General features: G+C 43.5%; 1 protein-coding gene and 1 long non-coding RNA gene across 8 annotated transcripts in view; one reads left to right on the top strand and one right to left on the bottom strand.

Moving 5' to 3' along the window:
* The window catches only part of LOC135092251 (histidine ammonia-lyase-like), a 44,496-nt gene that overhangs the window by 5,622 nt on the left and 13,874 nt on the right, over positions 1 to 25,000 (bottom strand). For 6 of the 7 annotated variants that reach the window (XM_063990630.1, XM_063990627.1, XM_063990628.1 and 3 more), the window contains exons 2-17: positions 21,146 to 21,229; positions 20,520 to 20,705; positions 19,980 to 20,046; positions 17,421 to 17,523; positions 15,720 to 15,792; positions 14,364 to 14,430; positions 13,896 to 14,059; positions 13,440 to 13,579; positions 11,305 to 11,500; positions 10,380 to 10,475; positions 9,248 to 9,387; positions 8,239 to 8,383; positions 7,978 to 8,064; positions 7,640 to 7,752; positions 4,820 to 4,950; positions 1,970 to 2,087 (exon numbers count right to left, since the gene is read on the bottom strand). In XM_063990630.1, coding sequence (XP_063846700.1) covers positions 1,970 to 2,087; positions 4,820 to 4,950; positions 7,640 to 7,752; positions 7,978 to 8,064; positions 8,239 to 8,383; positions 9,248 to 9,387; positions 10,380 to 10,475; positions 11,305 to 11,500; positions 13,440 to 13,579; positions 13,896 to 14,059; positions 14,364 to 14,430; positions 15,720 to 15,792; positions 17,421 to 17,523; positions 19,980 to 20,046; positions 20,520 to 20,705; positions 21,146 to 21,200 — 1,881 coding nt within the window. In that variant the 5' untranslated portion in view covers positions 21,201 to 21,229. Of the gene's footprint in view, positions 1 to 602; positions 646 to 1,969; positions 2,088 to 4,819; positions 4,951 to 7,639; positions 7,753 to 7,977; positions 8,065 to 8,238; positions 8,384 to 9,247; positions 9,388 to 10,379; positions 10,476 to 11,304; positions 11,501 to 13,439; positions 13,580 to 13,895; positions 14,060 to 14,363; positions 14,431 to 15,719; positions 15,793 to 17,420; positions 17,524 to 19,979; positions 20,047 to 20,519; positions 20,706 to 21,145; positions 21,230 to 25,000 lie in introns of all 7 variants that reach the window. The other variant, XM_063990631.1, reaches the window with a different exon arrangement.
* The window catches only part of LOC135092253 (uncharacterized), a 5,021-nt gene continuing 1,257 nt past the window's right edge, over positions 21,237 to 25,000 (top strand). Inside the window, exon 1 of the long non-coding RNA XR_010262797.1 lies at positions 21,237 to 22,477. This is a non-coding gene — a long non-coding RNA (uncharacterized LOC135092253). The remainder of the gene's footprint in view (positions 22,478 to 25,000) is intronic.

Consider the following 25,000-nt stretch of genomic DNA (forward strand, 5'->3'; position numbering starts at 1 on the left):
AAACACCCACGTTCTCATTGCTTATGTGTGCTATCATATTCCCCGCCGCTCATTTGATCAGGAAGCGCTGCAGTGACCATGGTACACGCGTGTTGGCTGCATGGCGACCTTCTTTTCCTTTTCTTTTCACCAGTTTATGTAAGTTTTTCCTTATCTTCGGATTCCCAAATTTAAGAATAACAACTACAGTGTCGGCTTCGTTGTTGCACCGTGTTGCGGTTGGATGCCTGTCTGTCTGACTTGTCATCTTGCCAACATGTGAGACAAGACTAGAGGGTAACAAAACTTTATGGCCCTTCAGTGACAATATATTTATAGATGAAGATTTCGCAGCAATAAAACTATTCGTACCTGGGCAGGAATCACCCAAGTCTGCACCTATTAATGCTGACAGGAACACAAATGAGTCAGATCTGCCTAACGCAAGCATGAATGTCACAACACAGAGCGAAGAGTTTGCTCAACGAACAGAGTCCACAGCCTAGAACATCACAAGAAAATGAAGCAAAGCAAATACCGTCAAATGTGTGCATTCACCAAAACCTAAGCACAATTGAGTAAGTAAAAGAAAAGCAGAGGAAAAAATGTAACCATATCTTCACCTTACAAAGCACAGCTTGAGACGAAATCGTTAAAGTCATCTCCCTGAAAAAAAAAGCAGAAAAAAAGTTCCATCTCCAGTTCCCTGTGAAGGCGAGGAATGGCCTTGCTTGGTGTGTGGAGGCGAGGAATAGCCATGCTTGGTGTGTGGAGAACCACTCGCCACCACCAGACCTTCAAGAAAAATGTGTGCAGTGCACGTCTTGCCAGAATCGTGAGTCTGATGTTTGATGTTGCCACGAGTACAGATGTAGCTAAGTCTTCACACTACAAAACAATTAATGTTATAATGTTACATGTAATAGGAAGAAAGACCACATTTAGTGTCTTTATAAGAGGAAAAATGAAGACACTTTTATGTTTGTTTTCCTAATAGTACAGATGCAGTTCAGTTTTCATTCTGAAAATAAATAAATGAATAAATGTCTATACAAATGGATGTTTGTAGTAAGAAGAGGAAATATTTCATGTCTTTACAAGAGGAAAGATAAAGTTATATTGGTGTATGTTGCGTCTGTTGATGAATGTGCATGTTAATCACACAGCAGGTGAAGGGCTGTCCACGGCACGCGGTGCCGCGTGGGGAACAAGCCACTTCTGAACTTTGTTTGCTTTCCAAGTCCATTTTCACGAAGTAACAGGCGTGATACGTTGGCACTGTACACATCACAGGTTGGTTTTGACATAATCCTTCACTTACATTCTTTATCAAAACTACGACAAAGAACAACTACGGCTACCAGACACAGATGTTCCATGGAGGCACCTCACACGCCTCACCGCTCCACCGTGCACGCATCACCCGGTGCGATACAAAAGTCAGGTCCTCACGAACGCCCTCGTAGCTCGGGTTCTGTATACCGTAACTTCACCGCCGCAATGCTGCATCTCTTGCTATCTTCTATCACTACTTTCATGCTAACTGCTCTTCTGATCTTGCTAACTGCATGCCTCCCCTCCTCCCGCGGCCTCGCTGCACAAGATTTTCTTTCTTCTCTCACCTCTATTCTGTCCACCTCAATAATACAAGAGTTAACCAGTATTCTCAATCTTTCATATCTTTTTTTTCTTTCTGGTAAACTCTGGAACTCCCTGCCTGCTTCTGCATTTCCTCCTTCCTATGACAGAAATTCTTTCAAGGGGAAGGTTTCAAAACACTTATCCTCCAATTTTTTATGACACTTTTGATCTTTCGCTTGGGACTCTGGCGCCTCAGTGGGCCTTTATTTAGCTCTTTTTTGTTGCCATTGGTCAGCAACTTTCTCACATGAAAATAAATAAATAAAAAATGAAAAAGTACTCGTAAATAAAACTCTCTCTCTCTCTCTCTCTCTCTCTCTCTCTCTCTCTCTCTCTCTCTCTCTCTCACCTGGACAGCGTGGTAGTGTTCGATATGGTTCTTGACAGCCTGCCATATCTTGTTTTCCCTGAGCAGGTCCGTCACGGCGTCAATGTCTGGGGCGAGGAAGCGATCCTTCTCGAGGGGACTGTGAGGGAAGGCAGGACAGCTCTTAGCGGGACGAGGCGAGGCGAGAGTGGAGAGAGGAGGAAAAGGAGAACAACAACAACAACAACAACAACAACAACAACAACAACAACAACAACAACAACAATAACAAGGAGAAAGCAGTAGACACCTTCTGAAACGATAATTGGTCCCAGTGAGGTCTAAAGCACTGGATCAGGGGGTGCTGTGAACTTATTAACCCAGCTGTGACCGCACTGAACGTTTCCCTTTGTGTCTCACAACAAAAAGGGGGCAGTCACAGCCTGCCCTCTAAAGACAACTCTCTTCTTTCACACAAAACTACAAGCACCTAATTACACACACCTTTCATTCAAAATTCAAAATTAATATGGCGACTCCTACACAAGACTATCCTCCACGACCTAGAACAATTGGTGCAACACCCTATTCGTATTCCTCACCGTCTTGGAGATACGCCCACCATTCTTAACTTTTTCCTAACCTCTAATTGTTCTGCTTATGGTGTCACCCTCTCTTCTCCGTTGGGCTCCTCCGATCACAATCTCATATCTGTATCTTGTTCTATCGCTCCAATCCCTCCTCAGGATCCCCTAAAGCGGAGGTATCCCTGGCGTTTTGCCTCTGCAAATTTTGGGGACCTGAGGAGGTATTTTGCTAATTTTCCTGGGAATGACTATTGCTTCCGTGTCAGAGACCCGTCTCTGTATGCTGAGCACATAACAGAGGTGATAGTGTCTGGCATGGAGGCGTACATTCCTCACTCTTTTTCTCGACCTAAGCCTTCCACACCTTGCTTTAACACACTCGGTTCTCGTGCTATACATGAGAGAGAAGTGGCCCAAAACAGGTACTTAAGCCTTCCATCACCTGAATCTCATATGCTTTATATTCCTGCCCTGAACCATGCCAAGTATGTTCTCCAACTAATCAAAAACTCATTCATTGATAGAAAGTAAAAATCTTTCAAGATCTAACTCCCATCGTGACTTCTGGCATCTAGCCAAAAACATCTCCAAGAACCTTGCTTCTTCTTTCCCTCCTTTATTTCAACCTTATGGCACCACTGCTATCACATCTATCTCTAAAGCTGAACTCTTCGCTCAAACCTTTGCTAAAAAACTCTATTTTGGATGATTCAGGGCTTGTTCCTTCCTCTCCTCCACCCTCTGATTACTTCATGCTACCCATTACGACCCGCAGTGATGTTTTCCATGCCCTCGCTGGCCTAAACCCTCGGAAGGCTTATGGACCTGATGGGATCCCTCCTGTTGTTCTCCGAAACTGTGCCTCCGTGCTTGCACCTTGCATAGTCAAACTCTTTCAGCTCTGTCTGTCAACATCTACCTTTCCTTTTTGGTAGAAGTTTGCCTACATTCAGCCTGTTCCTAAAATGGGTGACCGTTCTAATCCCTCAAACTACCGTCCTATTGCTTTAATTTCCTGCCTATCTAAAGTTTTTTAACCTATTCTCAACAGAAAGATTTTTAAACATCTATCACTTCACAACCTTCTATCTGATCATCAGTATGGGTTCTGTCAAGGCCGCTCTACTGGTGATCTGAGTTTCCTTACTGAGTCTTGGTCATCCTCCTTTAGAGATTTTGGTGAAACGTTTGCTGTTGTCTTGGACATATCAATAGCTTTTGATAGAGTCTGGCACAATGCTTTGATTTCCAAACTACCCTCCTATGGATTCTATCCTTCTCTTTGTAACTTCATCTCGTTTCCTTTCTGACTGTTCTATTGTTGCTGTGGTAGATGTTCACTGTTCTTCTCATAACTCTATCAACAGTGGTGTTCCTCAGGGTTCTGTCCTCCTAAAGCAAACCTCTTGTCCTATTCATTATTTCGCTGATGATACCACCCTGTACTTTTCCACGTTTCTTCGTAGATGTCCAACCCTTCAGGAAATAAACAGCTCACGCAGAGAAGCCACAGAACGCCTGACTTCCGATCTCTCCAAAATTTCTGATTGGGGCAGAGCAAACTTAGTGTTGTTCAATGCCTCAAAACCTCAATTCCTCTATATATCAACTTGACACAACCTTCCAGACAACTATATTATTTTCTTCACTGACACTCACCTGTCCCCCCCTCCTACACTGAACATCCTCGGTCTGTCCTTTACTTATAGTCTAAACTGGAAACTTCACACTTCATCTCCAGCTTAAACAGTCTCTATGAAGTAAGATATTCCGAGTTGTCTCCGAGAATTTCTCACCCCTCCAGCTGCTAACTCTGTATAGAGGCCTTATCCGTCCATGTATGGAGTATCTTTCACGAGTCTGGGGAGCTCCACTCATACCGCTCTTTTAGACAGAGTTGAATCAAAAACTTTTCGTCTCATCAACTCCTCTCCTCTAACTGACTGTCTTCAGTTTCTTTCTTATCGCCGCAGTGTTGCATCTCTTGCTATTTTCTACCGCTATTTGCATGGCAACCGCTCTTCTGATCTTGCTAAGTGCATGCCTCCCCTCCTCCCGCGGCCTCGCTGCACAAGACTTTTTCTATTTTTTTCTAATATTTCTATTTACTGTTACTTTCTCTCTCTCTCTCTCTCTCTCTCTCTCTCTCTCTCTCTCTCTCTCTCTCTCTCTCTCTCTCTCTCTCTCTCTCTCTCTCTCTCTTCCTTTTCCTATCTCCCTCTCTTCCTTTCTATCTTCCCCATCCTTTCCCCCCATTCCTTTTCCTCCACCCGTGTATCAGCCATACCCTCACCTCGTCCCTTACCTTGATACGGAGCGAACAACCCTGATCACTTCCTCCAGGGGTGTGGTAGTCTTCAAGGGCCGCAAGTACTCGATCGCCTGACACGCAGCCAGCAACTCAATGGCAATAACGTGTTCCACATTCTCCACCACCTGAGGGTCAAAGTAAGGTGGTGATGGTGGTGGTGGTTGATGAGAAGGAGGGAGGGAAGGAAGGAAGAGAAAAGAAAGAAAGAAAAAAATGAATGAAAGAAAAAAAGAGGGAAGAAAAAGAAAGGAAGTAATGAAAGAAGGTAGAAAAAAGACACAAAGAGGCAAAGAAAGAAATAAGGAAGGAAGGAAGGAAGGAAGGAAGGAAGGAAGGAAGGAAGGAAGGAAGGAAGGAAGGAAGGAAGGAACAAAAAAAGGGAAACAAAAAATAAGAAAAAAAAGAGGAGGGGAAGGGAGGAGGAACAAAAAAAAAGGGAAACAAAAAAATAAGAAAAAAAAAAAAGGAGGAGGGGAAGGGAGAAGGAAGAGAGAAGGGCAGGAAGAACAGATAAATTAAGAAAACAAAACTAGGAAAAAAAAAAAAAACATCATGGTGGTGTGGTGGTTATAGTACCAGTGGTGGAGCAGCCACTGAATAAACAAACACTCCTTAACGAAGGCCGTAAATTACAAAGTCGCCTTAACGGTTCACACGACACAAGATTCTTAATTCAAAATGCTTCGATTTCTCACCACCACTATTTTCCGAGGCCACAAGGATGATCACCCTGCTTCTCGAGACTGTTTTGCTGTTAATAATGTAGAAATCTTGTTAATCTGTCACTAGAAGCGTAAAAAAAAACACCCTTAAAAATTCGTGTCACGTCAACTAGAGCCGCTGGGATGTAGTGGATGTGCCATGTAGAATTGTTTCAGAATGTGGTCCAAAGCTTCACTTCTTTCATGAGCATCTTAGTTCATTCCATCAAGCGAGTGCCAACAGCTACCTAGTGAAATGTGGCACCAGCTCACTCACTGTCACTAATTCCCCTTTTTCAATAAACCACACGAGAAATGACTACCATTATCATTATCTTTTCTTTATTTATCTTTTTATTTATTATTACTATTATTATTATTATCATTATTGCTATTACTATCATTGTGTAAGTGTATGGATAGGGAGAGTTGGTGTGGAGACCGAAGGAGGTAAGTGTAAGTGGCAAGAAATCACTTCTGTCAGACGACCCACAGAGCACACGTGTCGGATCTTACAAGATAATTACCACCTTACTATTATCATACTTCAATAACAAACGGACACAAAGTATATAATTATCATCATCATCATCACTGTTAACGCTTCTACGACCTATATTCTGAAACGCTTTTCTCTCTCACCACGACTATTTTCAAGGGCCACAGAGATGATTAGTCTGGTTCTCAAGATTGTTTCTCCTGTTAATAATGAGGAAATCTTGTTATTCTGTCACTAGAACCGTAAAAGCACCCTTAAAAATCCGTGTCACTCCAACTAGAGCCTTTCGAAAGCAGCGGAGGTGCGGCGCAGTGTTCCAGAATGTGGCCCTGCATCATGATCATCGTCGTTGTGAAAGTACACGGCACAACCAGACTGCCTCAGCCACACACCCACCAGCTCAGCCGCAAAGCTCCCCATGTCTCGTACTTATCACTGTCAATTGTAGTAGTATTCCGATTATTAATTCATTTGTCATCACCATCCTTATGACACATCTAGACTCCCACAATCATGCACGGGTGACATAAGCGACGCAAGACAGTAAACTGCATGTACACTCTTTTAAATGCAGATAGGCAGGCAGGACAGCGCGGCACAGGAGCGTCGTCTCTCTCCACAATGCGATTATTTGGTCAGTTTAGTGTGTGTAGCGCGTGCAGGACAGCATCGTTACTGCCTCGTTCAGAGAATGTCACTGCTTCACGCTAGGGAAATCTTGAAAATGATCTCTCTCAACCTGAAGCAGTTTTCGTATCTTGCTTCAGTCACGTCGCCGGTCTGTCCCTCCCTCCCATGTGTTCACGCCTCCACACTGACCTCCTCCGCTTCAAACATCACATAATAATATAAATTCCACAAACTCATTTTCTGTGTTGATCTTTGAACTAAGGTTTCCTAATTAATCCGTCGCGGCGATGAAGGCTACGGCGACGCCAGTACTTCTCAATGTGCTTGATATTTCTTCTTGAATAAAAACATTCTTGAATAAAAAACATTAAAAAGCCAATAAAAAGGTTTTTATTGGCTTTTTAATGTTTATTTATTTATTTATTTATTTATTTTATTTAAATTTTTTTTGTGGTGTTATGATTATTATTTATTGTATGTTTTGTAACTTGTTTTTGTTTTATGTTTTTAGCGTCTTCACATATTACTCGTTTTAGCTTTTACTGATTTTTTTGTGGTACTTGTGGTCAATGTTAACAGTTTTTCTTGTGTGTTTTTTGTAAAGATTTTTTTTTTTTTGTGTGTGTGTGTGTTTATATTCTTAGGGTCTTTAACCTTTAGGACATTTCTAGTTGTTTTAGTGACATTTATCGTTTTGTTGTGTTTCAGTGTTTGCTTTAGGTCAGACATTGGGTTTTACGTGCCCGTGCAGAAGTGGCTTTTGTTCAGCAATGTGTAAGAATACTATTTTCCTTTGGAACATTTAAGCAGTCTAATGTGCAACGATTTATTTTATGATCTGTGGTCAATACACTATCTATCTGTGCATCACACCTGCCCTGCCCTGCCCTGCCCCGCCCTGGCCTGCCCTGCCTTGCCCTGCCCCGCCCCGCCATGCCCTGCGTTGTGGTGATGTGTGGTGCGCGCCTCGCCTCACCCACTCACCATTAAAGCTTTCCTCGCAGCAAAGCCACCCATCGAGACGTGGTCCTCCGTGCCCGCCGAGGTGGTGAGGGAGTCCACGCTGGCAGGGTGTGTCAGCACCTTGTTCTCCGACACTGGCGGTACACAGGCACCACTCATCACTCAACACTTTAGCACGTTATTTAATTTATATCATTAATGATTACATCAGTTTATCATAAGCGCAAACACACACACACACACACACACACACACCACTTTGACATCTTATTTTATTCATATCATTAGTGATTACATCACTACAATTTATCATAAGCGTAAACACACACACACACACACACACACACACACACACTCACCAAGGGCCGCCGCAGTGCAGTGTGGTATCATAAATCCTGAGTTTAGACCACCTTCTTTTATCAGGAATGCTGGCAGCTCACTCAGGGCTGGGGAAAGGAGGAGGAGGAGGAGGAGGAGGAGGAGGAGGAGGAGGAGGAGGAGGAGGAGGAGTAACGGAAAAAAAAAAATAGCTTTAAAAAATTGACATTAATAATGGTTTAAATATTATTTCACAATATGAAGTAATAATAGTTGATACAATAGTTGACACACACACACACCTGGGTTGACAAGACGTTCAATGCGCCGCTCAGACATGTTGGCAATCTCATGGATCCCGATGGCCAGGTAATCCGCAGCCTTAGCGGGATACTCTCCGTGGAAATTGCCAGCACTGATGATCTCGTCACGCTCCACCAGCACCAGCTGTGTGTGTGTGTGTGAGAGAGAGAGAGAGAGAGAGAGAGAGAGAGAGAGAGAGAGAGAGAGAGAGAGAGAGAGAGAGAGAGAGAGAGAGAGAGAGAGAGAGAGAGAGAGAGAGAGAGAAAACGTTATTATTGTAATTTCTACTTAATACTTGATGACCGTGATTACTACTATACTATTCAGGCACCACTGCTACTATTACTACTACTAGGGCGCCACCTGCTTCCCACACCTACGCACCGGACACACGATGAATGCTTCCCAAAGATACGAGATGGGCAGACTAAGCCTGCAGTGGTTCTCAACTGCGGGGCGCGCGACCAAAGGACGGGAGGGGAAAAAAATCACGGACTCGCTGGCTATTAAATAGCCTAGCCAAGGGCTATCTACCTATGTATCTATCTATCTATCTGATTCTATCTATGGTGGCATAGTCGGGAGGGGGTTAGGTGGTTGGCACAGGGAGGAGGGGGGGTCAACAGCATTGAACCAGATTTGGGGAGCCCCAGCCTGCACAAGATTGAGAATCCCTTGGCTAAGGTAATGAGAAGCGGGGGGACCTTGTTATAAATAGCCAGTCAGTGCATCTGGCAACACCTGCCAATTATCATGTAGTACCTTCGGTGCTCAACGACTTAAGTGGTCCTCTGCAATATTTTTTTGGCCTTGGCCGGAGAGAGAGAGAGAGAGAGAGAGAGAGAGAGAGAGAGAGAGAGAGAGAGAGAGAGAGAGAGAGAGAGAGAGAGAGAGAGAGAGTACTGTACGAGCAAAGAGTACATAATAAAGAGAAAATAATAAAAACTTCCAGGGCGGGAGATGAGTTTGACTCCATCCCGTACAACACACAGGTCGGCAGAGACGCACCGGGTTGTCAGTGGCGGAGTTAATCTCATCGGTAATTATACTCCTGACGAAGCTTATAGTGTCGTGCACGATGCCATGGACCTGAGGAGTGCAGCGGAGCGTGTAGGCGTCCTGCACGCGGTCACAGAAGCGGTGAGACTCTGCATTAAAGTGAACACACAGACTCAAATTACAGACTGTCAGGCAGGAAGCATGATTCTCAAGATACCACAGGGAGAGCAGCGGCGGCCATTTAGTAAGTGTCTCCTTAGCTGAGTAGTAACGCGCAGACATGTCCTCTCTTTACATTTTAATTACGTACGTTTATGTACATTTTTTACTTTCCTTTTTGTTTTTTGTTTTCCTTCGTCCTTTTTATCGTAGATCCTTGAAAATGACATTGTCTCTATGCAGGAACGTAAGAAGTTAATAAGATGTTGCTCGAGGCGCCGCTCGCTGTGTTATCTTGAAACTCACATTATAATCAATATCATCATTACTATTTTTTTTATTACTATCATTATTAATACTTCCTATTGAGAGCTCTCTGCCTGTATTAACCTCTTTGCCTACCTTCTGTAAGTCAAGAAAACAAGCAAGCAAGTACCAATAACACAAATACAATAAATAAGACTTTTTTTCATCACAAACTCCACAAACACTATCTATCGCATGTCTGTCTGTCACCATGCTATACTCACAGATATTACTATCATTATCACCACTATTATTTCTTCTTTAAATCCTTTTGTCTATCATCTGCAAGTCAAGTAAGCAGGCGGACAAAATACCAATATATAATGAAAATAAATAAATGAAGTACTATATTTTATACAATATTCTATACATTTTTATCTATCGCATGTGTTTGTCTATCTGCCTGCCTGTTTGTATATCCTTCTGCTTGTCTGTTTGCTTGTATATCTATCGGTACACACACACACACACACACACGCACACACACACACACACACACACACACACACACACACACACACACACACACACACACATCTTTTGACCTTTCTTTTGAGATTCCATATTTTCTTTCTTTTTCACTCTTTTTGTTGCTTTTAGCTAGTGCCCCTCTAGCACACACACACACACATACACACACACACACACACACACACACACACACACTTGTACATACCTGCAATCTCGGAGCGATAGGTGTCGTTATGAAGTAGCGCTCTAATCCGACTAGCCACTTCGTTCTGTCCTTTGTGGGGACGCAGCTTGTGCACATCTGAGGCGGTGGCACGAGGGACGGGAGGAGGGGTAGAATAAATTGAGCGTCAGTAATCAGTCAGTAAAGCCCAGGCAGTAATGACCAGGAAGTAATTACACAAATTACACAAGGAGAAAAATGAAGCCTGAAACAAAGATGACCAGCCGTGCTCTCAAAACTGTTTTTCCTATTGATGATGTAGAAATCTTATTAATATGTCACTAGAACCGTAAAAAAAATCCTTAAAAACCAGTCTCTTCATCTAGGGCCTTTTAAAAATAACGGAGGTGTGGCACAGAAGTGTTTCAGAATATGGTCCTATCAACGACGATGTGACGAAAGATAGGACAGGAGAGAAGGGCAGAGAAATGATGGAACGAGAGAAGGATAAAGGAAAGATGGGAGATGCGTGAACATGTCAAGCACTCGGACTACACATGATAAAGCTTGTGTTTGCTGCCTTTTGACTACCTGTTCCCTGTGGTCGTTGACTCTGCTTGACTTGCTGATTCCACAGGTACACCTTTCTTGCTATTCTTGCATCATCCATTCTCTCAAGCCTAATCTTGTACCTAAGTGTGGTTCTCATGAGTTCCCTAAGCTATCAGTATTATTCTCATCAACATTATTGTTGTTATTGTCATCATTATTTCTATCACTACTACAGTTAATCATCATTATTTTCTCTCATTTCTGGATTAGGTTCGTACTGCAACCTTAAAAAAAAATGTGAAAATAAAAATAACAGCAACAAATATTTACTTGCTTACTTCCACTCTGTCACACACAAACACACACAGCTATGCAAAACACACAGCTATCAGCACAATACCACTGCAACACCCACCACTATCAAAGGCTCGTGATGTTCCCTTCAACACCTCCAGCGTAAGGGCAGCCACCACGTCCGCCTGCTTGGCCACGGTCTCCGCCCTCTCCAGAGCCTCTGCCGTGATAGACGTGATCAGCTGCGTCCCGTTGATAAGCGCTATGCCTTCCTTGGGCCTCAGTTTAATAGGCCTCAGGTTGTGGGCCTCCAGTACCTGCGGAGGGAACCAGAGCATGATGAGGATCGCTGTTCACGATATTCTGAAACAATTCTACCAGCACCTCGACTTGTTTCAATAAGCTTTATATAATTACACGGGTTTCTAAGGGTGTTTTTACGGTTCTTGTTACAGATTAACAAGATTTCTACGTTACTAACACGAGAGACACTCTTGAGAACCCGGCAAAGCATCTTTGTGTACTTGAAAAATAGTCGTGTTGAGAGGCGGAGCGTTTCTGAGTGTGGGCCCCAAGAAACGCTTTGCTCCCTATGCATGCCTATTTTCAAAGGTCGGGTTCTCAAGACTGTCTTTCCTGTTGATAATGTGTATGTCTGTCAATAGAACATAATTACTTTGTTTTTTACCCTATCAAGGTTGAAAACCGTGATATAATGGAACAAACACTGCTTCCTCCGTGGATGTAAACAACATTTGCCTAACTTATGTGACTGTTGAGCTATATAATGCAAACATTCGACTAACTTGTGTGACTGTTGAGAAATATAAGTATTCTTTAAGGGAAGTTGAGTTTCGGTCAGATTCTGCGGGCCAGTGGGATACAGGGCTACCAGACTAACACAGAGGTCTCGCTGCGTACCTTTCTCTGAACGTACTGTAGTCAATGTTAATGAAAGTCAACATAAGGCGTGTATTATCATAAGAGCCAACAAATATTCCCTGCTCTTCACCACCACCTTGATGAAGCGGAACAAAACACGCCCACCAGGCGCATCCCTCTGGTGGCGGTTGAAGGAACCCCCAAGGAAATCCCTACTCGGTGCTATGAATAACCAATAAGGACCCACGGATGACCCGTGGGGAGAGTACCCCCCAGCTGAACGCCTGGGTGGCGGCAGGAAAGCCGAGCTGTGCTGTAGTAGAAATGACAGATACAGGTGGAACGTTCTTGGAATATCAGAGACCCGCTGGACGGGAGAAGGGGAACTGATATCAGAGACCCGCTGGACGGGAGAAGGGGAACTGATATCAGAGACCCGCTGGACGGGAGAAGGGGAACTGATATCAGAGACCCGCTGGACGGGAGAAGGGGAACTGATATCAGAGACCCGCTGGACGGGAGAAGGGGAACTGATATCGGAGGAAGTTAAGTTGTATTTAGGAAGAAGGGATGGCGTACACCGGGGAGAGGGAGATGAATGACGCTGGCCAGGGACAGGGGAGAGTGGAGAAACAGACGGACCATGTGGGACTCAAGTCAAGTAAGTCATCTATTATAATCATTACTACTATCATTATTATTACTATTATTATTTATTTTTTGCCAAATCAGATAACTTTTTTGCTTCCGCGTTTAAATGCTCTCTCTCTCTCTCTCTCTCTCTCTCTCTGTGTGTGTGTGTGTGTGTGTGTGTGTGTGTGTGTGTGTGTGTGAGTAATTCACCAAGGTGTGATCATGAGAAGACCCGCAACCAATCGTTACCCTCCCAGTATGAGCTCATAACTCATTATTACCAATCATTGGGTAAAACTGTGACCTCGCACACCACACACCTCATCCCCCTGGCCGCCAAGGCAGACAGTAACTACCCCGCTTGTCACCGGAAAAAATCCCAGACGTAACCAGCCCCTAGTGGGGTCCAAACCTACATCAGCCATGGCGGCCATCACAGGTGTACGTGTGTGTGTGTGTGTGTGTGTGTGTGTGTGTGTGTGTGTGTGTGTGTGTGTGTGTGTGTGTGTGTGTGTGTGTGTGCCACACCTCCACTACGTTCAAAGAGTTTTCGTTAATGTGCTACGAGATAATATGGGTGATTTTAATTCTCGTGACAGACTGGCAAGATTTCTACATTGTTAACATGAGAAATACTCTTTGAGAACCCTGCCAACCATTTCTGTGGCCTTGGAAAAGAGCCACGGTCAGAGAGCAAAGCGTTCCTAAATAATGGAGTCTCTCTCTCCCTCTCTTACTTACGTATCTGGCATTGCCCCATCCAGTCTTAGGGCTCCACATCTTGCCCTCTCCCAACATGCCTAGCGCTAAGTGGGACAGCGGGGCGAGGTCTCCTGAAGCCCCCACAGTTCCTTTCTCAGGCACCCAAGGAAGGCACGAGGCTGGGGAAGGGAGAGAGATGGGTTAGGTGTGGGTGTTACGAGGCTGGGGAAGACAGAGTGGCGGCAGGGAGAGTGGTGGAAGGCACGCAAGTAAGGAAGGAAAAGTGGTGGAAGGCATACAAATGAGGAAGGAAGAGAAGTGAAAGGCATGCAAATGAAGAAGAAAAAGTGGTGGAAGGCATGCAAATGAAGAAGGAAAAGTGGTGGAAAAAAGAGTAACGAAAGGGAGAGATAGAAGGGAGAGTGCCTGATGGAGTTAGGTCAGCTGCACATCACTAATCTCGCTATGATCACCACTATTCGCCTTGTCATTTACCATTAAAGGCATCAATATACTGGTGAAGAGTGTCAGGGCTAATCCCGGAGCATCCTTTTGCCAAGACGTTCACTCTCAGCGCCAGCAACATCCTAGTCTTCTCTGCGGAAAGGGGAGAACCCACACCAGCTGCGTGGGAGCGAATGACGTTCAGCTGCAATTCTCTGTAACAGGAGGAGGAGGAGGAGAAGGAGGAGGAGGAGGAGGAGGAGGAGGAGGAGGAGGAGGAGGAGGAGGAGGAGGAGGAGGAGGAATAATGATAATAATAATAATAATAGTAATAATAACAATAACAGCAACTACTACTACTGTAATAGCAAATAAAATCAAATACATTACACAAATCAAACAACGAGAAAAAGGAAAGCAAACATACACACACACACACACACACACACACACACACACACACACACACACACACACACACACACACACACACACACACACCAAATAAAGACAACTCACTCTAACTTATCCTCAGAAATGACGGTGCGTGCAAACTTCCCAAATCCAGTTGTGACACCGTAAACAACTGAAATGGAACGCTATGTTAAATAAAAAAAAAATAATAAATAATAATAATAATACAGTAAAATCCCTCTTATCCGGCATCAACGGGACCGCCGACATGCCGGATAATTGAATATTGCCGGATACTTGAATAGAAATGAAATTATGTCCACAATCACCACCCTACACTCACGCATCTTACCATAACAAAGATCAGCTGATCTGATCAGCTGCTTAAGTGTAAGCACAACACGCTTCCTCTTTCCTACAACTTTAGGCATGATGAAGGTGTCAGGCAATAAACAGTGCACACGCGGGACTGAGTCACTGAGTAAACACACTGCAGTGGGCTGCGGATGGCGCGAAGCAGTGCATTCTGGTGGCGAGGGGACAAAGTATGCCTCGCGCGGGAATTTTAATCGATTTTATGAGTACACATTGATTTTTTATTGATTTTAAGGCTCGGGAAAAAATGTGCCGGATACTTGAAGCTGCCGGATACTCGAATGCCGGATAAGAGGGATTTTACTGTAGTAGGAAAAAAGAATACAAAGGAACTGGTTCTTAAATAGAGTGGTTGATGAATGGAATAATCTCACTAATCAGGTTGTTGGTGAAGTCATTCACTGGGGAGCACCAGAAGAACATGGATGGGTATGCTAGGTGGAAACAGGTAGACATGTTTCATACAGGGACTGCCACGTGTAGGCTTGATGGCTTCCTGCACCAACCTTTATGTTCTTACTTACTTTCTCATCTATTAAACCCATATCTTTTTTTTTATTTCCCTACTCACCAGCTTACTTATTCATTCACTCAGATACTGCATGCCTTTGTTGGTCTGGTTACGTTTAAAGCAATACTATCAACCTCCACCACCACCACCACCACCACCTCCATCATAAGGAATAACGAGAAGTATGACAACCTTGAACCAACAGCATCCGGTTTCAACTTGAACAAGAGGAAAAACGAGGGGAAAGAGGGCACGGATGGGAGAGGGGAGTGGAAGATTACAAGGAAAGGCAAACTGGAGCGAGGAGGAGAGGGAAAAGGCAGAGAAAAAAAAGATTGGGGAGGGGAAGAAAAGAGGATGAGTGAGAGGACATGAGGGAGGAAAGGATACTGGAGAAGGAGAGATAAGAAAAAAATAGGTAAATGGAGGAGAGGAAGAAGAACAAGGACAACAAAACAAAATCAAGAAAAAAAAAGGATGATGAGAAAAAAAACACCGGATCAAGAGATTAAAAAGAAAATAAATACGATGAAATAATAATGGCCTACAAAAAAAGGAAGAGCCGGTGACCAAACCTTTCTTCTCCTTGATGATGTTGTCCACGAGCTCCCTGGACCTCTTCACCGCATCCTCTGCCTCCTGGCTCAGCTGTGGCCGAAGAGGGAAGGCATGAGAGGCTACAGGAGGAGGAGGAGGAGGAGGAGGAGGAGGAGGAGGAGGAGGAGGAGGAGGAGGAGGAGGAGGAGAATATGCAAAGGAATACAAATGGAGTTCAAACAGCAACAGACCTTGATGTCTTTACTAGGTTGTTTAGGTAACTATTCTACGCTATCAGTGGGCGAGACAAGATAATACAGAAGAAGGCTCCTCCCCACCCATCCATCCTACAGCTGAAGTTGGCCGGAAAAAGGGAATGGTATAATGTTACACACATACATACACACACACACACACACACACACACACACACACACACACACACACACACACACACACACACACAGATATACAGATATATATATATATATATATATATATATATATATATATATATATATATATATATATATATATATATATATATATATATATATATATATATAAACATGTGAAATTTGGGAGGACAGTAAGAAAGAGTTGAGGTTGCTTGTGAGGGAGAGTGTAAGTGGATGACAGTTGTGTAATGTGGTGTGTGCATGGCGCAGGTGAAGGTACAGTCTGACTGTCGAGATGGTGCGGCAGCCTTACCTGGATCTTTCTAGGGAGGCAGCAGTCAATCAGACCCCAATTCTGGTCACTCCACTGAGTGTGTGTACTTTCCCTTTAGGGACACCATATACGGATTACCCCAGCAACATTGATCGATCCCTGGTACTATGAAGTTTATCAATAATTGTCAGGGTCCGCAGCAAAAAGTCCGTCCAAGATCAAAAGTAGTAGTAGTGACCATTAACCTGGGGTTATTTGAGTGTAGGGAATTTTTTTTTTTTTTTTTTTTTTTAGGTGGGGGGGACCGTTAACCCGAGTGGATGCTAATCCTACCCTCGGACCGTGGCCAGGATTTGAACCCGTGTGCCTGAGGAACCCTCAGCCCCCAGAGCGCGCGCGACGCACTGTAAATTTACCGCTAGGGAAAGTACAGTGTGGTGTACGTATATGTAGTCAGTGTGTAGATCAAGAGGAGGCACAGAAGCCTTGCCTGGCAATTTCAAAGGAGGCAGTAGTCAATCAGCCCCAGTTTCTGTAGAACCACTGTATGAGTGCACTTCTCTTTATAAGAAGCTGCTCACAACATAGTTACTTCCTGCAGCAGTGACCCCTGGTACCGCAAGTCCCGAAGGTGGTCACTAACTGGCATGTGCCTTGGCTTTCCACAGTCTTTTACAGGCCGAGAGTGAGAGTAGTGACTTAACTCGGGGCCGTCTGTGTCGAGTATGGAGGATAAAGTCTAATTACAAGCCACTAGCAAAAAAAAAAAGAAATATAAATAAATAAATAAAAATAATAATAAATAACTAAATTAATTAATTAATTAATTTAATTTAATTAAATTCAATTAAACAAAATAATGAAATAATAAAATAAATAAATAAATAAATATATGAATGGATCAGAGGCCCTTGAATTTCAGAGACGCTTGGATTACTCAGAGATGAACGGTGACAACCGGGGATTATATTCAAGGTGAATTCTAAAAGTTTGAATAGTACCTGAATTAACAACAATCGAAAGCAGACTCTTGGAACACACACACACACACACACACACACACTGACCCGAATCTTGTAGCAACACTTTCCCAGCGCCATCAGGTCCTCAGGGGTGAGCGTAGCGCCGTCCAGGGTCAGGTATTCCTCGGGGGGTGTGTATCTGCCTGGACTTTAGAGGAGAGTTAAGGTAAACAACACACACACACACACACACACACACACACACACACACACACACACAGGTAAATAGAGGAGATAAACAAACAGACAGACAGACAGACAGACGGACGGACATATAGAAAGGTATGAGGGGAAACGGCCAGACAGGCAGGCAGACAGGCAGGCAGGCAGGCAGAGTGACGGACAAACAGAAAAAGCAAGAAAGAACCAAACTTCTTGTCCTATCCACTCCCACGCTGATGATACCACCCTACACTTTTCCGTCTTTTCACAACCGTCCAACCCTTCAGGAAGTAAACAGTTCACGCAGGGAAGCCACAGAACGCCTGACTTCTGATCTCTCTAATATTTCGGATTGGGACAGAGCAAATTTAGTATTGTTCAATGCCTCAGAAACTCAATTCCTCCATCTATTGTCATGTTATTGGCCGAGTTTACCTTGAATGGGATCACGTTTTCTTAGTGTCCCCGTGTTTCGGTTACCTGCCATTCGGGCATTATCCTCTTTTTTGTTATAAGTAGTGTAGGGCTTATTTACCCATTTTATATCATGTAGTATTATTCTCTTCATAATTTAAGTTCTCTATATCTTTGTATGTATAAGGAAGGAAGTATAATTGAGGTGAAATACGTTGGAAACGAGGGGAGCTTGAGTGGTCAACAACACATTCCAAGGAGGGGAAAGGTAGAACGCCTTGGGTCGTGAAGTGGGGAGGAAGGTGGCGTTTCTCAGGGAAGGATTTTGGTGTGGATTGGTGATGGAGTGAGTTTGTGGAGGTATTAGTGGTGTAGCGGTATAACCTTGATATCCAGGATCAGGGTAGTGAGTCTTTTGTGGCACCAAGAGCTCTTGTCCGCTGAAATTCGGTTGTTGAGTTGTGCCGGTGACGCTGTTGGAAGGGGTCATAGGTCAAACTGGCAGCCATTTTGTGAGTGGAGGTTGTGGTGTTAACCTTGGAAGTTAGTGTTGTGGTGTATTGGTGATTTTAGGGACGATGTTATGGTGTTATGGGTAATCTTTGGTGATGATGCTAATCTCCTGTGAGGCTTGAGGAGGTGAAATACGGGAATTATTGTCTGGGGACGCGGTAATGGCGTCTGGGTAAATTCCTGCGGTTGAGGGGAAATATTTCTGTGACTGGTGGAGGTGTAAACGGGTTCTGGTGATGTGAGAAGTGACGAGAACGTCATGTAGTAACGTGTACTACCTCACGTTGTTTGTGAATTATTATTAGTATTAATATATGTGCTTGTAACATAGAATAATCGTGTTTTCTACCCCCCCAACATTAATCTGGTATTAGAGGTAATTCCAGGTGTGCTGAGTCAAGGTAAAGGTAGAGTGAGAGATAATTCTGGCGATTTCGAATAGGTCGGGTAGGCACTCGAAGCCTTTAAAAATCCAGACCTTTAAAACTTTCCGGGATCAGTGTAACGTCCACTTTCTTGGAGAGATAACCGGGATCGTACGATCGCAGGCAAGTAAACGATCGTGACACTATCAACTCGACAAAACCTTCCAGACAACTATCCCCCTTCTTCAGTGACACTCAATTATCCCCCTTTTCTACAGTGAACATCCTCGGTCTGTCCTTTACTATATATATATATATATATATATATATATATATATATATATATATATATATATATATATATATATATATATATATATATATATATATATATATATATAATCTAAACTGGAAACTCCACATCTCATCTCTAGCTAAAACATCTTCTATGACGATAGGTGTTCTGAAACGTCTCCACCAGTTTTTCTCATCATTTCAGCTGCTAACTTTGTACAGGGGCCTTATCCGTCCATGTATGGAGTATGCTTCACACATGTCTGGGGGGTTTCCATTCATACCGCTCATCTAGACAGGGTGGAATCAAAAGCTTTTCGTCTCATCAACTCCTCTCCTCTAACTGACTGTCTTCAGCCTCTCCCATCGCCGCTATGTTGCATCTCTTGCTGTCTTCTCGTCTTGCTAGCTGCTTGCCTCCCCTCCTCCTGCGGCCTCGTTGCACAAAACTTTATTTCTCTCACCCCTTTTCTGTCCACCTCTCTAATGCAAGAGTTAAACAGTATTTTCAGTCATTCATCCCTTTCTCTGTTAAACTCTGGAACTCCCTGTCTGCTTCTGTACTTCCACCTTCCTATGACTTTAATTCCTTCACGAGGGAGATTTCAAGACACTTATCCTTCAATTTTTTACTGCCGCTTTGGATCCTTTTCAGGGACCGGCATCTCAGTGGCCCTTTTTTTTTTTTTGTTGCCCTTGGCCGGTGTCCTTCCTACATAAAAAAAGACAGTATATAGGAAGACAAACAGACAAACAAAAGCTGTTTACACACACACACACACACACACACACACACACACACACACACACACACACACACACACACACACACACACACACACACACTAAAGGATACAGCTGCTCAGTGACATATTTAACTTCTGCTCTCTCCGTCACAGGATTTGGACGGTCACTATCCAACACTGCAAAGAAAACGAAACAAAACTATAAGTTAAATAAAGAAGGCAGTAATGATAATACCAATCACATGAATCGCTAGTGTACTTGAACTATGCTGTGTACAGGATCGTGCCCTCCATCACTCCTCTTCACCATTCTTAATACTAATTAGGTATTGAGTGTCTGGCTGCCAACATCTCTCTCTTACATGCCTTAGTCAAGTATTTTCCTCCTAACACGCATGAGTCATGTAATCTAGTAAAAGTTTTCTTGAAATATTTCCAGATATGACTCATGACTTTTATGCAGTTCGGGTATTCACCAATGACGTCCCCCTCTGGGCGGAGGGGAGGCACAAGATAGAGGGAATTTTCTTCACCTTGTGCTTTCCCACACCCCAGCAGCAGATGTCCTTCCCGGAGACAGAAGGCTGGCGACGGAAGAATACAAATTGCTGAGCTCTCGTGGGATTTCCCTTTCGAAAGCAGGACCTTACCTACAGACACGAAGTCATTGTCATCTAAAACATCGGCCACGTTATCAAAGGGGTCCAGGATGGCGCCTCCCCTCGTCTTCCTGACTCTTGCCACCTTTTCGGCCTTGTTAGGAACGTGCGTTGATGGCTTCAGCTTCATGTACCTCTTCAAACTTTCTTCTCCCAACCAGGCTACAGTCTCCGAGCCTACGAGATGTGTAAGAAACGCGACATTGCAAGTTAATGAAAGTGTCAGTGTGATTCCTCCCCAGCCCCGTTACTTCCTTACTTTTGAAAACCCCACCCCTCTTCTGCTCCCTATTTTTTTTTGTTAAGTCATCCATGTAAATGGCAATACCTGAAAGGACAAAACTCAGAAAGGCAAAGTTACACAAACAAAAGACTCGTGCAGTACAAAAGAAGAACACGGAAAGCAAGAAAGAGGAACAGAATAAAACCACACAAAAAGTAAACTGAAATTTGACATAAGAGATCTTTTCACAAAATCATCAATGAGAAAGTTCCTCTAACACCAGGAAAAAAAAATAAAATAAATAATAATAATAATAATAATAACAATAAAATAAATAAATAAATGAATAAACTTCATAATCTGGCCACATGTGACTGTCGCTGTGGTGCCTCACCTGTTTTGCATGGTACCTGTAGCCACTCTCCCCGGACCCTCACCGATACCTTCATCCTTACTTGGTCGCAAGCTCCAGGTGTATCTGCAAAACATTAAAGTCTCATGTCATACTTGTTAATAATGAAGTGACATACCAAGAGATCAAACACACACACACACACACACACACACACACACACACACACACACACACACACACACACACACACCTATTCGAATTACGAGTATGTTGTGTGTTGCAGTCAATGTAACATCAATATCTATTTGTCTATCTGAGCCTGTGAGCATGTGGAGGAGCGGATGGGTTGATGGATGGGTGGATGGAAGGATGTATGAGTGAGTGGGTGGATGGGTGGGTGGTTGGATGACGGGGTGGGTGGATTGTAAGTGATCGTATGGGTGAATAGGTGGAGATAAGAAGACTGATGAATGGATGGATGGATGAATAGGCGAGTGTATGAATGGGTGGGAGGTTCCCTTTAAGCATTACACACGAGAGAGAGAGAGAGAGAGAGAGAGAGAGAGAGAGAGAGAGAGAGAGAGAGAGAGAGAGAGAGAGAGACAGACAGACAGAAAGGCAGAGACAGAGAGAGAGCTGTACACAACGTGGTGCAACAACTAATTAAACAGCAACCATTTCCTACAGTAGGAAAATAATAAAGGAAGCAAAACTTTTCCTTTTGTGTATACATATAAGGCAGGCTAGATGGAATAAGGACATCAGTGTGGCTGGCGTCTCCGTAGGGTGAGCGGTGCGTGCTCGCGTCGTCTGAAGCCCATCGCGACTGAAACAACTGATCTGTACGTAGGCCGCCAAAGTGGGCCGTTTGGCTTCTGACTCGACGCGCGCTGGCCAATATGGAGATGGCGAACAACAGGGGCGTGAAAAGGTTGGTGGTGGCGTATATAGTCGCGGGAATGCTTGTGGGTATGATACTGGGCTGCTGTGTGTCACTCATCACGCAGCAGCAACAGCAGCTGCAACATCCCAGCACGCTGCAACATCCCAGCACGCTGCATCACCGGAACTATCGTAGCGCACCGCTAAATAATGACCCACAGTGCCAGTCCAGTGTGGACCTCAGCAATAGTAAAGCGACGCGAGAATTTCAGGCAAGCCTCTGTATACCAGTGTATCAGAATGTAAAAGTCGATGTGGAAGAGGGCTGCAATAAGGTTCTTGTTAAAAGATGTGCCTGTAATGGATGTTACGTACGTGGGGAGTGTGTACCATCTTCCACGAATGATGTCCAGAGAGAAGTGATGTGCGACGACGGGAAGACTACGGTGGATGTTGAGGAACATACGGCCTGCACGTGTACGTAAACAGGTAAGCTCCTATTGGTGGTAAACACGTCACAGTGTGATATTTTCTTACATTTGTTTGAGTCGAATGACACTCACTGCCAAAGCTACGCTACAATTCTAATGGTGCATATAACTGAAATTATTTATTTATTTAGTTCGGCTTGACACTGCTATAAAAAAAAGCAGCATTTATCTTCACACTTAGGCACAAGTGTAGAAGTGACGCAATGAATTTTTGTTATATACAGAGGATGTGAGAAACAGATTCCTGAGTATGCAGTAGGCATGAACCAAGGGGTCTGTGTAGACTTACAGAGTGCCAGGAAGGCTTTGTGCTCTAGACTTACAGAGTGCCAGGAAGGTTTTGTGCTCTAGACTTACAGAGTGCCAGGAAGGCTTTGTGCTCTAGACTTACGGAGTGCCAGGAAGGCTTTGTGCTCTGGACTAGTGATTCTCAACCTTTTCTATGTTCATGCACGCTTCCGGAGGCGGTTGAGACATTCATGTGCCCTCACACCTAAAATAATTAATTACAAAAAATGTTACATGAATATTTCAACTTTTCTTTAGTTTGAAGACAAAACATATAAAAGAAGTATTAGGAATTTATTTCATAGAAAATAGCTACTCGGTTCTAAATAATTGTTATATAAATGCTAAATATAAGATAAAAAATGCCACATCTTGAACCCGTGAGGTGCGAATTACGTCTGAGTGTAATATACTAATATAATACATAAATTTGTTTGTTACTGGGAGGAACCAGTCTACAGGGAGGAAGCAGTCACGCAGGTAGAGGTTGGAGGACAGCTAGGTAACAGTGACCATAGGGAAATTAGGTACAATTTAGAATGAGAAAAAACTGTTAGAAACAAAAACACTAGTAAAATACCTGACTTTGGGAGATCAGATTTTGAAGAATTAAAAAGGTACCTCCAAGGAGTGGACTGGCAAAGGATGCAGGGTGAGGTCAGGTCAGGGACGGAGTTCAGAGAGATAAGGCAGGATGAGAGAGGTGAGGTGAGGCGTGAGGGTGTAGGACAAGAGGGAAGATGTGTCCGGAAGGGAGGAGGAAAGAGGAAGGGGGGAGATAGGTGTGAGTATGTTGGAATGTCAGATCATGCGGAAATGAGAGAGGTGAGGTCGAGGCGAGTAGATGAGGGAGAGGAGAGGATGGTAGGGGACGAGATGAGGGGATTAGATGAAGTAAATGTAGATGAATTGTATAAATATTTTGGAAAGTTCATACAGGTCAGTTAGCAAATATCCCGTATAGAACAATAAGATCCCCAAAAAATGACCCTAAATGATGACTGCTAGGTTAAAGCATTATATAGGGCGTAAGAGAAGTATATATAAGAGATTAAGGGCAGGTGAGGAAGTTTTAAGGACACAATATAATGAATTAGTTAGAACAGTCAGGATGTTAACGAGGAAAGCTAAGGACAATTATGAATTAAAGGTAGCCAGCCAGGCGAAGACGGACCCCAAGGGATTTTATCAGGTATACAGGACGAATAAGGATACTGTAGGTCCATTAAAGGCAGCAGATGGGGAGCTGGTTAGTTCTGGGGAGGAAATAAGTAAACTTCTGAATGATAATTTTTTAACTGTCTTCAACCAGGAAAACATGCAGGATATGCCAGATAGTGAAGAGGTGTTTAGAGCAGATGAGAATGAGAAGCTGACAGATATCTCCATAACTAGGGAGATAGTGGAACAGGAGATAGATAGGCTAAAAAGTTCAAGTCACCAGGACCTGATGAAATATATCCCAGAGTACTTAAGGAATGTAAAGAGATTATTAGCGAGCCGTTAGTTTCTGTCTTTAGGAAATCACTGGAGTCCGGTGAGGTACCAGTAATGTGGAGGCAGGCTAATGTAGTACCCATCTTTAAGAAAGGATATAAAACTTTAGCGTCTAATTATAGACCTGTCAGCTTAACTTCAGTTGTAGGTAAAATGTTAGAGTCAATAATAGCGAGGAACATTATGGAACATTTAGACAAACATAACTTGATAAATCAGTCACAGCATGGCTTCACGAAGGGGAAGTCTTGCCTGACAAACTTGTTAAGTTTTTACAGTAAGGTGTACGAGGCAGTAGATAATGGTGATAGTTATGATATCTTATATCTGGACTTTAGTAAAGCATTTGACAAGGTACCCAATCAAAGACTCCTGAGAAAGGTTAGGGCACACGGGATAGATGGGAAGGTGTTAGGCTGGATAGGGTCATGGCTTGGTAACAGGCGACAGAGAGTGGTAATAAATCGAAATCCGAGTGGGGTCATGTAATTAGTGGGGTGCCACAGGGATCAGTATTAGGGCCATTGTTATTTCTAATATATATCAATGACTTGGATAGTGGAATTAGTAGTGATGTTAGTAAATTTGCGGATGACACAAAGATAGGTAGATTAATTAGGTCAGAATCGGATGCCATCGCCTTGCAGGCAGACTTAGATAGAATGAATGAATGGATGGATAGATGGCAAATGCAATTTAATATCAATAAATGCAAAGTGCTTAGCGTAGGTAGAGG

The sequence above is a fragment of the Scylla paramamosain genome, chromosome 39 (assembly GCF_035594125.1).
Source record: "Scylla paramamosain isolate STU-SP2022 chromosome 39, ASM3559412v1, whole genome shotgun sequence".
NCBI lineage: Eukaryota > Metazoa > Arthropoda > Malacostraca > Decapoda > Portunidae > Scylla > Scylla paramamosain.